This window comes from Muscardinus avellanarius (assembly GCF_963383645.1).
Source record: "Muscardinus avellanarius genome assembly, chromosome: 17".
Classification (NCBI taxonomy): domain Eukaryota; kingdom Metazoa; phylum Chordata; class Mammalia; order Rodentia; family Gliridae; genus Muscardinus; species Muscardinus avellanarius.
Window position 1 is genome coordinate 64,137,924 of NC_137803.1, and position 15,995 is coordinate 64,153,918.

Consider the following 15,995-nt stretch of genomic DNA (forward strand, 5'->3'; position numbering starts at 1 on the left):
TACCTGGTTGGGGAATTTCTCCTGGACCAAAGTTTTAGAAACAATAATATCGATACACAAGGACCAGATTATTTGTTGGGTGTTAATAACAAAAAAATAATACGTATTAGCGAGGTATAGTGGCACATGCTTGTAATCCTAGCATTTGAGAGGCTTGAGACAGAAGGATCACGGTTCGCAGACAGCCTCAGCTACTTACTGAGGCTCTCCGTAACTAAAAAACCACACAATATATATTAAGGGTGAGCTAGTATGCGCCAAGCACTCCTCCTTCCCAGGGAGGCCAGGCTTGGCAAGGCTTAGCAATCTGCACAAGTAGCAGAGGAGGCTGTCTCACTCCACTCAGCTCCTAAGACTGTGCGCTATACAGACTCAGCTGGGTGTGTGGCACACAGGCATGGAATACCAATACTGAGGAGTTTGAGACAGGAGGATCACAGGTTCAAGGCTAGCCTCAGCGACTGAGTGAGCTGCTTAGCAACTTAGCAGGAACATGTTTCAAAACAAAACAATAAAACTCGGCTGGGGGTGTAACTCAGAGGTAGAGTGACCCTGGGTTCAATTCTCAGTACCAAAAAAAAGAGAAAAAGAAAAGAAAATACAGACTAAGAATCCATATAAAAAGATGGCAGTCAACGAGATGGACCAAACCCCACACCCAGCACTGCATCATATGCTTCGTAACTCCACAGCATATACTTAGACTACGGAGGCCCACACAGCACACACACCCCCGCCTGACTCACTGCTTAAGATGCTGAATGACAGTGGGGCTGAAGCTGGAGGATCACAGTTCCAGGACAGCCTCAGCTACTTACCGAGGCCCTTCGCAACTCACTGAGACCAGTTTAAAAAATAGGGCTAAAAAATAGGGCTGGGGTGTAACTCAGAGGTAGAATGCCCCTGGGCTCCATTCCCAATACCAAAAAAAATAAAGAGGCTGAACAATGCCACACACACACACACACACACACACACACACACACGCACACGCCGGCCTCTCCTGGCTCAGTCTCCCGGCTCTCCTCTCATCTCGTAGCTGCTACCAGAGGTCAGGCACACGGGGGCTATACCCAAGGGTGATCTACCTCTGAACTGCATCCCCAGCCCTTCTATTTCATTTTGAAATAGATCTTGCTAAGTTGCTGAGGCTGTCCTCCAACCTGCAACCTGCCTGCCTCAGCCCCCAAGTACTAGGATTACAGCCTGTGCCACCACGTCCACCACCTGGTTATCACCCTGTCCACCCACCCACTGCTGCAGGACGCCAGCCTGTGCCACCACATCCACCACCTGGTTATCACCCTGTCCACCCACCCCACTGCTGCAGGACGCCAGCCTGTGCCACCACGTCCACCACCTGGTTATCACCCTGTCCACCCACCCCACTGCTGCAGGACGCCAGCCTGTGCCACCACGTCCACCACCTGGTTATCACCCTGTCCACCCACCCCACTGCTGCAGGACGCCAGCCTGTGCCATCACGTCCACCACCTGGTTATCACCCTGTCCACCCACCCCACTGCTGCAGGACGCCAGCCTGTGCCACCACGTCCACCACCTGGTTATCACCCTGTCCACCCACCCACTGCTGCAGGACACCAACACCAGCTCCAGGGCCTTCGAATCTCTGTTCTGCGCCAGGGCTCAGAGCGTTGGGCCCGCCTTCCCGTCCGCCCCTTTTCTAATGAACACGTATAAAATGCAGGGCAGGCACAGGCCCACCCCTCCTGCACTGGGGCTCAACACACCAGCCCTCTCAGGGCTGCTGAAGCAGGCCCGCACCTGAAGCAGATCCTGTCTGCCTCCTGAATCCCCAGAGCACGCACGTGGTGCACCGGGCTGCGGTGATCTTCCAGCAGACGGTGTGGGGGAAGCTGCCATAACGCTTGCACCTCGTGCCTACCAGCACAAGCAGCTGTTTAACACCTGTGCCTGTGAGCAGACACACGCCAGTTCGTTTTAAAGGTGCATCCGCACCGCAGGAGTCAGGCAGGCCTCAGCTTCAGGCTGAGCCAAGCACCGAGCACCTGGGGCCAGCCTCTGCAGCCCCAGCCAGGCACAGCCCACCTTGCAGCTCTCCGCGCGGCTGTCAGCAGCTGTCCCGGGACAGGCACTCTCCTGCTCAGACACATAGGTCAGCCTGCTCAGATCAGCGCGGGAGCAAGCCGACCGAGACAGCTCGCTCTCTGAACGGTGCCCTGCTGGGGCATCGGTAGACTCCAAGGCACACCTGGAAGAGAAAGGAGAGCACGTGCTAGAGTCCACCGCTCCGCACCAGCCGCTGCCGCACCTGCGGCTTTGCTTTCTGTACTGGGGATTGAACTCAGGGCATGCTACCTTCTGAGCTACACCCCCAGCTCTATTTTTAATCAGGGTCTCCCTAGGTTGAGCATCACTTGCTGAAGCCATCCTCTAATCTGTGATCCTCCTGTCTCAGCCTCCCAAGTACTGGGATTACTGGCGTGTGCCACCATGCCCAGCTCTGCCTGTCAGCTTAGAAGATTCAACACAAGCTCATTGTTTACATTTAATGATCTAAAATCACAACTTATATTACTATCAAATGACCTATACAGTAAGCTTCTGTAAAATAAAATGTGACATTTTCATTGATAAATAAAAAACACTTAACAATATTAGTTACTTAGAAAATAAAAATAAATTGAGTACCTGATATGGAGCAATTTAAAAAAACATTTAACATCAGTGGATTTTAGTATATTCACAAGACTGCAGCTGGGCGTGGTGGCCCACACTTGTAATCCCTGCGCTTGGGAGGCTGAGACAGGAGGATCGCACAGGTTTGAAGCCAGCCTCAGCTACTGAGTGAGGCTCTCAGCAACTTAGTGAGACCCTGTTTCCAAATAAAATATAAAATAGGTCTGGGAGTATAGCCCAGAGGTAGAAAACCTCTGGGTTCCACCCCCAGTACCAATAAAAAATTAAAAAATAAAATAAAGTAAAATATGGCTGGGGGTGCAACTCAGAAATAGAATGCACTTGGGTTCAATCCCCAGTACCTCCGCCAAAAAAGAATTATGTGAAGAGCAAAGAAATGTCCTTTTACCAAAAAATAATATATGAAAGATCTCTTATAAATCCACACACACAAAAATTCAGGTAGCACAGGCCTACGGACGGAAGGCCAGCAGGATCAAGGTCCGCCTACACAGCTTAGTGAGCCCTGTTTCAAATTAAAAGATGAAATGCGGGCTGGGGGTGTCTCGATAGAAAGCCACCGAGCTCGATCGCCCGTGCCGCACACGTGCGCACGGAGTTCACATCACAGAAAGGCTTCCCAACACAGAGCACATCATCTGACAAGGAAGGGAAGTCAGCACCTACCCTGACGCGCTCGTTCCGGAAAGCTCACTAGGAGAGGAGTGGCTGAGGGGCGAGGAAGAGGGTCTGAAGCTGTCCTGGTCGTCCTCCGAACCAGGCTCCCCACGCGCAGGAGAGGTGGCTTCCGTATCTACCAGAGAGGGGCATTTTCCAATGAGAACAGAAAAAAATCTGTCTGCAAAAGTGACCGGTCACTCAAGCTTACCGACATCGCTGGGCAAGGTGTGGCAGAGCTTCCCAAAAGTGACGCGCCTGTGGCCGCCCGGCGTCCTCTCGGCTTCTTTCTTGGCCTGTCCCTCCTCACGCTCTCCTGGGAGGCAGAGAGATGTCTTTCTGGGGTCCCCTCCCGGTGGGTTCCCAGGAGGTGCCGCAGCGGGGACCGAGGCAGCCCTCTCACTGCCGGTGGCCACAGCAGTCTCGTGCTCACTGCTCCTTGTGCGAATGGCAGAGTCTGTCTTCCCGCACGACTCCAGATCCTCACTTCCTGTACTTTCGACATCCCCTGCGGCTGCGCCACTTTCTCTCGGTTCCCTGGCACTCATCTCGGTGGTGCAGGAGCCAATCACAGGCAGGTCTCGAGGGGTCTGTTCTCTTGGCAAAGAAAAGTCCCAAACATCAGAGATGCCTGCTCTTGAAAAGTTTACAGACCCAGCTTCATATCTACTAGTGTCTGTTTTGGTAAGATATTTCTCCATATCAAACACAGTAGACCCATGGCTTTTCTCCAGCTCACTTGGGAAGAGGTGAAACACAGCGGGGCGGTCCTTCCGCTCACCCTCCTCCTGAACAGGCCTGCCCCTGGCCTTCCCTGCCAGTGCCTTCAGCATGGCGGCAAGCTGGGGCGGGTCGGCACTGACCGACGCGTCGGCGATGGCTGCAGCGATGGTGCTTATCGTGAGCACAGAGTCCTCCCTGGGGGACGGTTGGCCTGAGGGCTGAATCGGTGTGCTATTCCTGAAAGTGCCCTAGAAACGAGCAAGACACAGGTAAAGTGAGCAAGCTTCCACGCACGTGTACACACTGGTTCCATCTTCACCCAGGCGTGGGCCACACACACCGTGACACAGCCCAACTAGGAGGCCAGAGACAATGGTAAAAGGGAACACAGCAGCACACGGTAACGGGTGTGCACGTCTGCTTCCATGACACCGGGCCTGCCGCCACGAGGCCACATAACGGGAGCAGAGCGGACGCAGGAGACGCCACCCTAGCCTCGGCCAGACACGGGAGGCGAGCTGCTTGATTACAGAAGCAGGCATTAACCAAGTCTGCCTCTGACTTTTTTAAATATTCAAGAATGAAGGAGATGCTAAAACTGAAAGAACGATGAAAAACAACTTAAGAGCCGGCGCGGTGGGCGCGCTCGTCATCCCCGCGCTTGGGAGGCGGAGACAGGAGGATCGCGCAGGTTCGAAGCCAGCCGCGCTGGCTTAAGAGACCCCATTTCCAAATAAAAATATAAAAAATAAGTATCTAGTATCTAGGAGTGTAGCCCAGAGGTAGAAGGGTTCCAGGAACCCCAGGACCACCAAAGAAAAGGCTTTAGGAAGAGTTAAAAAGTAGTACAAGCCGGGGTGGTGCACAGCTGTGACCCTGTAATCCAGGGCCGAGGACAGCCTCAGAATTGCAGGGAGACCCGCAGCGACTTAGGAGACCCTGTTTCAAAATTAAAAACATCTCGTCATCCCAGTACGCAGGAAGCCGAGACAGGAGGATTATAGGTTTGAAGCCAGCTTCAACAACTTAGCAAGGCCCTCTGCAACTTAGGGAGCCTGTTTCCAAATAAGAAATAAAATCAGGCTGGGGATTAGCTCAGGTAGATGCCCGGGTTTTGTCCCCAGCATCTAGGCTGAGCACCTCTGTTCTGCTGGTGCTGGTGGGCAGCGTCGCGGTGGTCAGCGTCACGTCACTCTCGTCTGCTGAAGGGCTCTCCGGCGCCTCTCCCTGCAGGGTGGTCGAGCCTTCACTTGGTGGTGCCCAGGAAGGTTCCTTCAAGCCTCCTGCAGAAAGGCGACACCCACTTACTGCATGCCCCGCCCACAGGCAGGCCGCGGAGCAGGACTAGTGCAGCTGACGCCATGGAAGAGTCCCTGCACCCCAGAGGTAGGCTGTCCTCACTGAGATGGCTTAAATGTATATTCTGGACACAAGACAAACTTTGAAGGGATACTGTGAATTTAATCTCTTCCCTGCAAATGGTCATATAAGTTCATTTACTTATCTCAGCTTTAAATATTCCACATTGATTCAGAAGTACATACTTTCCAGAGTGCTAGAAAATGCACTAACCGCACAGACAAGGCCCTCGGGCCTGCCTTTGCTAGAATGGCCTGTGTAAGGAATGGGCATGGGCGTGGCCTAGCCACGCGGCTGCAGAAGGTGGCTCTGTAACTCTAGGTGTGACTGCAAGTGCTCACCAGAGATACTCATGAGATGTGTCACATTCAGACTACCACAGTCTAAGTTTCCTTCCTTCCTTCCTTCTCTTTCTCCTTTCTTTCTTTCCCTCTTCCTTCCTTCCTTTCTTCCTTTCTTTCTTTCTTTCTTTGTCTGAGGATGGAACCCAGAGGCATTTGACCTCCGAGCTACAACCCCTGCCCATAAGCCAAAATTAAATAGCCCCTTCAAAATCATCCCAGCTACTCGGGAGGCTGAGGGAGGAGGGTTTCATGTTCCAGGCTAGCCTGGGCAACTTAGTGATGTCTTGTCTTATAATAAAAAAGATGAGCCAGGCATGGTGGCACATGCTTGTAATCCCAGCATTTTGAGGCTGAGACAAGAGAATCCCAGTTTGAGGACAGCTTCAGCTACTCAATGAGGCCCTTTGCAACTCAGTGAGATCCTGTTTCAAAATAAAGAACTATAACTGGACCGGGGAGTTAGAATGCCCCTGGGTTTCATCCCCAGTACAGAAAGAAAAAAAAAAGCCTGGCATGGGACACACGCTTGTAATTCCAGTACTTGAGAGGCTAAGACAGGAGGATCACAGGTTCCTGGCCTAAGTTCCACAGCTACTTAGTGAGGCCCTCTACAACTTAGTGAGACCCTGTTTCGAATTGAGAATAAAAGTCGAGTGTGGTAGCGCACACTGCAATCCCAGCATTTGGGGCTGAGGATCGCGCAGATTCGAAGCCAGCCTCAGCTACTTACCAAGGCCTTTTGCAGCTGAGTGAGACCCTGTTTCAAAATAAAGAATAAAACTAGGGCGGAGGGTGTCACTCAGAGGTAGAGTGCCCCTGGGTTTCATCCCCAGTACCATAAAAAAAAAAAGAATAAAAAACAGGGCTCCGGGTGTAGCTTAGAAGCAGAATGCCCCTGGGTTCAACCCCTATTTCAGCAAGTAAAATAAAATAAAATAAATTAAATAATTTTTTTTAAATGAAACAAAAGGAAGAAAAGAGAAAACGTCTGGGGATGTAGCTCCAGGTGTGGTGCCCCTGGGTGCAAACCCCACTGTTTTCTTTTTACACCACTGGGCATCGCCCCCAGTGCTTCTCCAGTGAACGACGCCCTCAGCCCTTTCTACGTTTTACTCTGAGAGCTGCGCTGGCTGGCCTCCAACTCGTAAGCTTTGCTTCGGCCTCCACATGCCACCACACCAAACTCACTGCTTTTTTGAAAAAAGGATTCCGGTGGATTTGGGCTGACCTGATTCTACATTAGACTGAAGAAATTATGGGGATACACATAAATCAAATTTATAACCAACACTGAACAATTGAGAAGCAGTTTGCACATTCTCACTCCAGAAGGACATGGTCACACAGGCAGTAAGTGACAGGTTTAGAATGAAGGGTCCCTGAAGAGGTTTCCATCTAATCCGTTACCTGACACCGGAGCATGGCCAAGATGAGTTGTTTCTCTCTCCAAATTACTTTCTGACAGTTCAGAGTCTATCAAAGCAACAGGTTCTCTCTTCTCTGGTGATCTGATGAAATAGCCAAATGATGGCTACAAAACAATTGAATGCGGATTCATGTTCCTTAATTTTCAAATGCTCTGAGAAATTGTACAGTGTTTGGTCTAATATTGGTCACACAGCTGAGGAACCAACAAAACCGCCCCCACTTAACTCTAACTTAACATGACCAGAGAGGAACGTTAAAGGCCAGATAAGCCTTTTATTCCCTTAATGCTCACTTTCTCTTTAACTATCAGAGTTTAAAAAAAAAAAAACCTATCAAATACGTTAGCCTTACTAAGAAATCCAAACCACAGCAACAAAAGAAATGACTGAATTTCTTCAACAACTAAAATTCAGCACCCACTCTGTGCCAGGCACTGTTCTAACCTCCTCAGGTACCTACCAGCAAGAGCCCCCAGCACTGTAAGTCAAGACAAGCTCCTTTTCGTTACAGCTTATGTGCTCAGGCATGTGCTGTCACAACAACGCAAAGCGGACTGCAACGCCGGTGCCTCTGGACTGCAGCGAGGCTCATACTTACTCGTTTCACACCATTTTCACCACCGAGGCAGCCGAGAGCTTCAGACCTCTGAGCAAAAAATTCTCCTAGCGACAGGCGTGAGTAACTGGCATCATCTCTGTTCAAATCCACTGTGCTAAGTGGCTTCCTCAACAGATTATAATTAATTGTAGAGACCCAGGACGTGTCCCATAGTGCAGCCGAAGTGTTGTGAGCATCTATGTTTTCTTCCTAGGAAAAAGAAAGTCAATCTCATCTTTCCTCCCCTCACACACAAAGACTTCTTTCTGTTCTTCTAGTATGTGAATATTTTTAGTTTTATTTTTTGGTGGTACTGGGGTTCCTGGAAACCCTTCTGCCTCCGGGCTGCACTCCCAGTAGCTGAGGCTGGCTTCGAACCTGCGTGATCCTCCTGTCTCTGCCTCCCAAGTGCAGGGATTACAAGCGTGTGCCACCACACCCAGCCTAGTATGTGAAAATTTTAAAATAAGCCGAGCGTGGTGGCACACGCTTATAATCCCCACACTTGGGAGGCTGAGACAGGAGGATCGCGCAGGTTCGAAGCCATCCTCAGCTATTGGGAGTGTAGCCCGGAGGTAGGAAGTCTGTGTTCCCCCCGCAGGACCACAAAAAAATAAATAAATAAAAAATAAGTTAACTAGCCAGGCGTGGTGGCGCACGCTTGTAATCCCCGCGCTTGGGAGGCAGAGACAGGAGGATCGCGCAGGTTCGAAGCCAGCCGCGCGCTGGCTTAGGAGACCCTGTTTCCAAAATGAAAATGTAAAAATAGGTCTGGGAGTGTAGCCCCGAGGTAGAAGGGCTTCCAGGAACCCCAGTACCACCAAAAAAATAATAATAAGTTAACTAGAAAACCTAAGTGATTTTTTTTTGTTTAATTGAGCAAAGCTGGGCATGGTGGCTCTCACACTTGAGAGGCTAAGACAGGAGGATTACAGGCTTGTGGCCAGCCTCAGTAACCCAGTGAGGCCTTCCACAGTTTAGTGAGACCCTATTTTAAAATAAGGAATAAAAGAGAACTGGAATGCAGCTCAGGGGTAGGATGCCCCTGGGGTCCATCCCCAGGGCCACACAAAATAAAACATTTGGACAAATTCAAGTATAAGCAACCACTTTACTTAGGAAAGTTAAATTCTAAAGAAACAAATTTAGCACACGTATGCGAAAGCCTCCACTCACGTGCTCATGCACCTGTACTAAGCATGTCAATACAGTGTCAAACTTCTGCTAATAAAGTCCAGACAGGGCAACTCATTTTAGAATCCTTCAATTGCAGTACACAGTGGCTTAATATACTGCTCAGCCAAACACTGACTGTCACCAATAAGAATCTTCAGAAAGGAAACTATGGCCGGGCGTGGTGGGCACGCTTGGAATCCCAGCATTCCGGAGGCCAAGACTGGAGGATCGCGGTTTGCAGACAGACTCAGCTAGAGACTTCCGCAACTCAGTGAGACCTTGCCTCAAAATAAAGAATAAAAAGCCGGGCGTGGTGGCGCACGCTTGTAATCCCCGTGCTTGGGAGGCTGAGACAGGAGGATTGCACGGGTTCAAAGCCAGCCTCAGCTACTTAGTGAGGCTTGTAGCAACTTAGTGAGACCCTGTTTCCAAATAAAATATTTTAAAAAAAGGTCTGGGAGTATAGCCCAGAGGTAGAAAGCCTCTGGGTTCCACCCCCAGCACCACCCCCCCAAAAAATAAAGAATAAAAATAGGGCAGGGGGTATAGCTAGAAGGTTGAATGCGCCTGGGTTCCATCCCCAGACCTGCAAACAAAGAAAAAAGAAAAAAAAGGAAACTATGTCACTAAAATAAGATTACCTCATTCTAAAACTAGGGAAACAGCTAAGAAGGTTTCTTAAGCAACTTAAGTGAATTTGAAGGTTTCTTAATTTATTCAGAAGTACTTGGTACTCAGGGCCTCATGCACACTGGACAAGTGCTCTACCAGTAAGCTACACTCTGAGCTCGAAGGCACAGCTGAGGTTTCAGGTTCTCCAACTGGTAATTCAGAAGGAAAAAGCAGAAGTTGTGGTACCAGGAGAAAAATAAGAAACAACTTTATATTAACTACAGAAAAAAATGCACATCTTGCCTATATTTAATTTCATACAGAAAACTTTAAGCTTTGCCCAAAGCAAGTAATTACGAACCTGTATAAACTGATGCTCCCGATTGAATTCTTCCTCATCGTGTGCAATCAGATCCAATGCTTCAGCTTAAAAAGAACAAACCGTGCTCACTCATTTATTCACTCATTTACTTTTGGTGGTACTGGGCATGAAGCCCTTCTACCTCCGGGCTTCGCTCACAGACCTGTTTTCTATTTTATTTGGAAATAGGGTCTCTTACGCCAGCGCGGCTGGCTTCGAACCTGTGCGATCCTCCTGTCTCCGCCTCCCAAGCGCGGGGATTACAAGCGTGCGCCACCACACCCGGCATAAAAAGAACAAATTTTATAATTAGATTACACAGGATGCCCTCGTGAGGACAGTGACACTCCACGAAGGCGCGGAGTGTGTGAAGGCCTCCACTCCCTGCTCATGCGTGGTGAGGCCGTCAGCTGAGGGCCAAACTTGTGCTAATGAACTCTCTGCTATGACTGATTGACTGATGTCACCGCTCAGTAATTTGCTGAATAGTGTTACTAAACAAGCTGTGTGTGTTTGTGCAGGTCTGGGGATGGAACCCAGGGGCATTCGACCTCCGAGCTACACCCCCTGCCCTATTTTGTATTCTTTATTTTGAAACCGGGTCTCACTGAGTTGCAAAGGGCCTCACTAAGTGGCTGAGGCTGTTTGCGAAACACGATCCTCTGGTCTCAGCCTCCCGAATGCTGGGATGACAAGTGTGCCCACCACCCCTGGCTAAAAAAGCTTATTTTTATGACCACTAGGCTAAGCACAAGGCTGCACGCCTGCAGCCCCACCTACTTGGAGACTGAGGCAGGAGGGTAACTTGGAAGCCAGGATTCAAGGCCAGCCATGATGACTACCTAGCGAGAGGCCCCTCCCTCGCCAACCCTGCCAATTCATGGTAGCTTTGAAGGGTCTGGCACACCTAAATCTAGGTACTTGTCCATGAATCCACGGGCCATTTCCCTGGTACTATGAGGCTGCCAGCCTCTGCAAACTAGTCACAAAGCTCTCTGCTGGTGCCCAAGAACACACCAGCTTTGCACAGCTCTGCATCTCAGGAAGCCTTGGGACAGGAGGTCCCCTAACATCTGTTTTCAGAGTTCCTGCTGACGGCCACAGCTCGAGGACCGTGTGCCAGCAGACCACACTCCGAATGCCTGAGGCTGAGGGGGGGTGATCAAGGAGGGCCAGGGTCCAGCCCGCCCACCCCATCGCTTGTGGGTAGCGGAGAGGGACGAGCACGGCCGAGGGACAGCGCCCTCGTGGCCCTCCAGGAGGAATGCACGCATCGGAAACGAACTAGATCCAACTGCCCCTTGGAAACCTGGACAGCCCCACATGGGCAGCCGGGGGCAAATCCTGGGCAGACGTAGGGCGACGCTTTCAGTCAGGAGAGCAGAGCACCGAGGACAAGCCGGGCAGCTGAGGAACAGCCACGCTTCTTCCGCGCACGCGCCTCCTCGGGTGCAGAGCCTAAGGCCGAGCGCAGGAGGACATCACATGCAGACAGCACACCGTGCATAAACGCGCTCCTAGGATGGCCCCTGTGGTTCTGCGGCCCAAAGCAAAGGCCAGTGCCAAAAATGTGAATGTACCCACCCACCAAACCTGACAGCCGAGAGTGCAGGTGGCCCAGGCCGGGCAGTGGTGCTGAGGGCCAGTACTTGGGAGGCTGCAAAGGAGGGTCACAGGTTCAAGGACCGCCTCAGCAACCTAGCGACACCCTGTTTCAAGAAGAAACAGACTAAAATAGGGCTGGAGGGGTAGCTCAGAGGTAGAGTGCCCCTGGGTTCAAAATGTTTTTACTCAATGAGCTAAATACCACGTGTTTTTACATCATTGGGTAGATAGTCCAAAATACTATTTATATATTTCTAAATACCTCTTCTCTGAACTTAAGGGACTCCTCACTTATATCTCTATGATACCCCGGGGTTCAACTCACAGCACCACAAAAACAAAAATAAAACAAGCGACTCTGTGGAACCTTCTGCTGCCCACAAGCACGTTCCTTCTCCTGTAAGAAACCGCAAGGCGCTGGGTACCTCGTGCCCTGACCGAGCTATGTTCTTCTCTCCCTCTCTGTCCTCATGGAGGAGTTTCTCAAGGAATGGAAGGGTGCCCTCTTCTGCCTCATATCACTAGATGTCTGGGGAAGCTCAGCCCAGGAGGGAGTACGAGTACCATCCCCCGCACCTCTGAGCTGCCTGAGGACAGCCGGGCCGCACACGGCACCGGAGCTCACAGCACAGTAAAGCCTTCCCAGGCTGAAGTTCAACGTGCATCTGCAGGCCAAAGCCACCGCCAGGAGCCTGGTCAGCACCCTCAGCCTCTGTCACCACGTCAGAAGAGCCTGGTCAGCACCCAGAGTCATCAATGTGCCATCCCTTGAGACTGTGCCTTCTCTGTCACTTTCCTTCCATCATTCCTGTATTTAATTTTTACTCCAAAACAGATGGCTCTGGTAACTCTTCTGCTCGGGACAGAATTTTAAAAGCGACCAAGTAAACCTAAAGTCCCTCCCAGCCCTGTGAAACCACGGGTCCCCACAGAGGAGTGCTGGTCTGACCAGCGCCCTTGCTTAAGGAATGAGAGTGCAGCTGAGTCAAGCCTTGTTCCCATGGAAACCAGAAGGACATGCCCAGGGGTCTGACGTGATGTGTTCACCAGGACAGAGAGCACTGTCACAGGCCGTGACGCTCACCACCAGATCTGAAGTCCTCCTCTGCCTCGCTCTGTGGAAACACACTTAGCACTTGCTCATTATGAAAAGACGTGTAATAGGCGAGGTCAGTGACCCAGCTGCCCTCTTCGTTTTGATAGATCACGTTCTGTGGGAGATCCATCTCTGAAAAATACAATTCCAAAAATATGCAATGACACACATAACAACTGTAATATTCTCAAATAATCTTACTCAGTTGACTACATAGTTATCAAGAGTGCAGAAGTCTGCCCAAACCTAACTGGAAAAGGGAAACCATCTCCTCAAAAGAAAGCATCTCTTCCGTGGAGCCAGCAGCCTTGCTCACTAGTCTGTGATGGGCAATGAAGGATAAAGGAAAAGAAGAGGAAGGCTTATAAAAGTAGACCTGTGCTAGAACTCTGCTTAAAGATAATTATTTCTAGCCAGGCGTGGTGGGGCATGCCTGTAATCTCAATACCTGGGAGGCTGAGACAGGAGGATCGCCACTTCAAAGCCAGCCACAGCAGCTTAGTGAGACCCTGTTTCAAAATTATACTGGGGCTCGGGGTGTAGCTCAGAGGTAGAACCCCCTTGGGGTCAATCTCCAGTGTCACACACAAAACAAAAACACTATTTCTGACTACCAATCCCCGAATACTAGTACGTTTTACAAATTTCTAAGATACATCAACTTCTAGGCATTTGGATGTGAACGGCTGGCAAGTCTCACGGGCAAGTATAACCTGCCGCTCAAACATGTAAGCACCATCCACTTACGCTCCTGACACTCCGTCATGGAGTCGCAATGGCCGCACGTCCTCCTCGCGCTGGTGGGTGAGCAGAGCGCGCCGGGGGAGTCCACCCTGTGGCCATTAGCCGGCTTCAGAGCGGCTCTGCCCGCGCTCCTCTCCGCACAGCCTGCACACGGCTCGGTGCCAGAGCCTCCGGCGGCATGCAAGGTGACTTCCGCATCTGAGGCCAAGCGCTGGTGCCAGCGTGGGGCCCCTGCCCTCGGACCCAGGCCATCAGGCACGTCCACGCCGCCTTCACCCTCATGGGCACCTGTGTCCTGAGGAGGACGCTTCTCACCAGACGCTCTGAACGGCTCCTCCAGAACTGCTCCCAAACTGTCCTTTAAAAAACATTCGCAGAGCACGTTTCTCCAAAACCATTTAAAGATGTTATGAGAAAAATTCGATACTTAATATAGTTTTATCACATGAGGGAACGGACCACATAGTATTCACTATAATCCAGGCTGTATAAGAACCAATCGATGTCCAGCTATACACCAAACAAAACCTAACCTCAAAAATGTAGCCATGGCAAAAACACAACACATCCAAAGAATAAGAAGTAAGAGCCGGGCGTGGTGGTGCACACCTGCAATCCCAGTACTCAGGATGCTGAGACAGGAGGATCACAGGTTCAAGGACAGCCTCAGCAGGTAGTGAGACTCTCTAAAGAGGTCTTGTTTAGAATAAAAATAGGCTGGGAATGTTGCTCGGAGGTAGAATGCCCCTGGGTTTAATTGCTAGCTAGAACTAAAAAAAAAAAAAAAAAAAAAGAGTGGTGCCGATACAGAAAAAAGCTAAAACAATGGAAAGCAAGCCTGCTCGAGTAAGTTAGAAGACGAGCAATTTGCTTCTGGATTTAATGACTGCACGTTGGACCAAAGAGCTTTACAGTGAAGAATCCAAATGCATTAACATTTAACATTAACATGTCTAAAAGTAAGAAAAATCTTAGTGGTAAAGATAGTCAAATACAAACAAACACAAGCGTCATCAGGAATGATTTTTATGCTTTTCTCTATTTTTCAAAAGCCATTAATATTGTTTGAAAAAACTGGTCTCACAAATACAAGAGACTCCATACTTTCTTCATAGATGTAAAGAGACATAGAAGCTTACTCCGCTGCCCGCTGGGACGACACCCTTCCAGCTGTGTGCCCTTGTCTTCTCCGTCCTCCAGGCAGGAGAGGGAAGCGGTAACGTGCCAGCGACAAGCCTTCCACTGCCTCCAGGACCTATTAAAAATAAAGCAATAGCATTCATAGCAGCAACATAAAACCACTCAGGAAAATTTAATCAAGAAGGTCTATAATCTACTTAGGGTTGTTTTTCTGTGTGTGTGTGTGTGTGTGTGTGTGTGTGTGTGTGTGTGTTGGGGGGGGTGTTAGGAAATGAATACAGTGCATTCTATTTCTGAGCCTCATCCCCAGCCCTATTTTATTTTTAAATCCCAGAGCCTTGCTAAGTTGCTGAGGCTGGCTTTGAACCTATGAACCTGTGATCCTCCTGTCTCAGCCTCCCTAGTACAGGGATTACAGGTATGTGCCCCCATGCCAAGCCTGCAGTATTACTGAAAGTTCTTCTGAAATGTTTTACACAGACTAAAGAGTTGAGGAAATAGAGAGTTGGTGTGTGACAGATCACAATAAGGAAATCAATTCTTTTTAAAAACAGCCAAGCATAGAATTTAAGAAGGAGGGAATCAGTTAGATACTTACTGGTCCCAGGCAAACAGAACACATGGCCTTCCACAGATGCTCTGGGAGTCACTTCAGAACTTCCAGAAGATTGTGAGCCCTGGGAAATCAGAGAGCTGTGATTTTCAGATTTCTGACTGAAACTTACACTTTAAGCTACTGCTTTCATTTGCCTGTTGAAAGGATATCCTGACTAAGTCAATTTTCTAAATTAGAATTAAACACTTTGAAAAAACGTGGAGAAAACAGAGGTCTGCTTCACAGAAGGATGTCAGGTAACAAACATGGAAGGAATCAGAACAATCTCCACCAGAGCAACACTTGTCTCCAAGAAACCAATCATGAAGGGCTATTGGGAAGGATGCTCACAAGACCTTGCTGTGGCGGCACTGATGGCTAAATGGCACAGGGGAAAAGGGCCTCGCCCTGAGACCCCAGCCACTAGCACCTGAGCCCAAGTGACCAAGCACAGACCGACTCCGCTGTCCTGATGGGAGGCAAAGAGACAGGCACACAAAGTCTGGGCTTGACCTATATCCATCTGAGAAACAGACCTTTCACTGGAGTGCGTGCCAAATGATGGATCTCACCCGCGGGGGGCAATCAGACAGATCTAGATGGTGGGTTACCCTAGGTTTATAAAATGTTTAACCTCATCAAAGATTCCAAATTAAAATAGAACAAAGATATACAACAACCACGGGCAAGTATAAACTGACTAAATCCTAATCTGAAACAACCAAAAGACTGCTGCTGGGAGGACAACTGGGCAATTCAAATAGGGACAACATATTAGTTCAGATTTGTTTGTCTGTTGTTGTTTTGTTTTTGTAGTACTGGGGATGGAACCCGGGGCATTCTACCTACGAGCTACACCCCCAGCCCTGTGTGTGT

The 15,995-nt window shown here is 49.7% G+C and overlaps 1 protein-coding gene across 1 annotated transcript in view; it reads right to left on the reverse strand.

The window, feature by feature from the left end:
- The window catches only part of CEP192 (centrosomal protein 192), a gene marked incomplete at both ends in the record, with an annotated part of 70,228 nt that overhangs the window by 38,406 nt on the left and 15,827 nt on the right, over window positions 1–15,995 (reverse strand). The window contains 11 exons of the mRNA XM_080714741.1: window positions 2,071–2,233; window positions 3,349–3,475; window positions 3,551–3,655; window positions 3,743–4,310; window positions 4,403–4,417; window positions 5,203–5,345; window positions 7,173–7,296; window positions 7,791–8,000; window positions 9,940–10,004; window positions 12,629–12,772; window positions 13,388–13,672. Coding sequence (XP_080570867.1) covers window positions 2,071–2,233; window positions 3,349–3,475; window positions 3,551–3,655; window positions 3,743–4,310; window positions 4,403–4,417; window positions 5,203–5,345; window positions 7,173–7,296; window positions 7,791–8,000; window positions 9,940–10,004; window positions 12,629–12,772; window positions 13,388–13,672 — 1,949 coding nt within the window. The remainder of the gene's footprint in view (window positions 1–2,070; window positions 2,234–3,348; window positions 3,476–3,550; window positions 3,656–3,742; window positions 4,311–4,402; window positions 4,418–5,202; window positions 5,346–7,172; window positions 7,297–7,790; window positions 8,001–9,939; window positions 10,005–12,628; window positions 12,773–13,387; window positions 13,673–15,995) is intronic.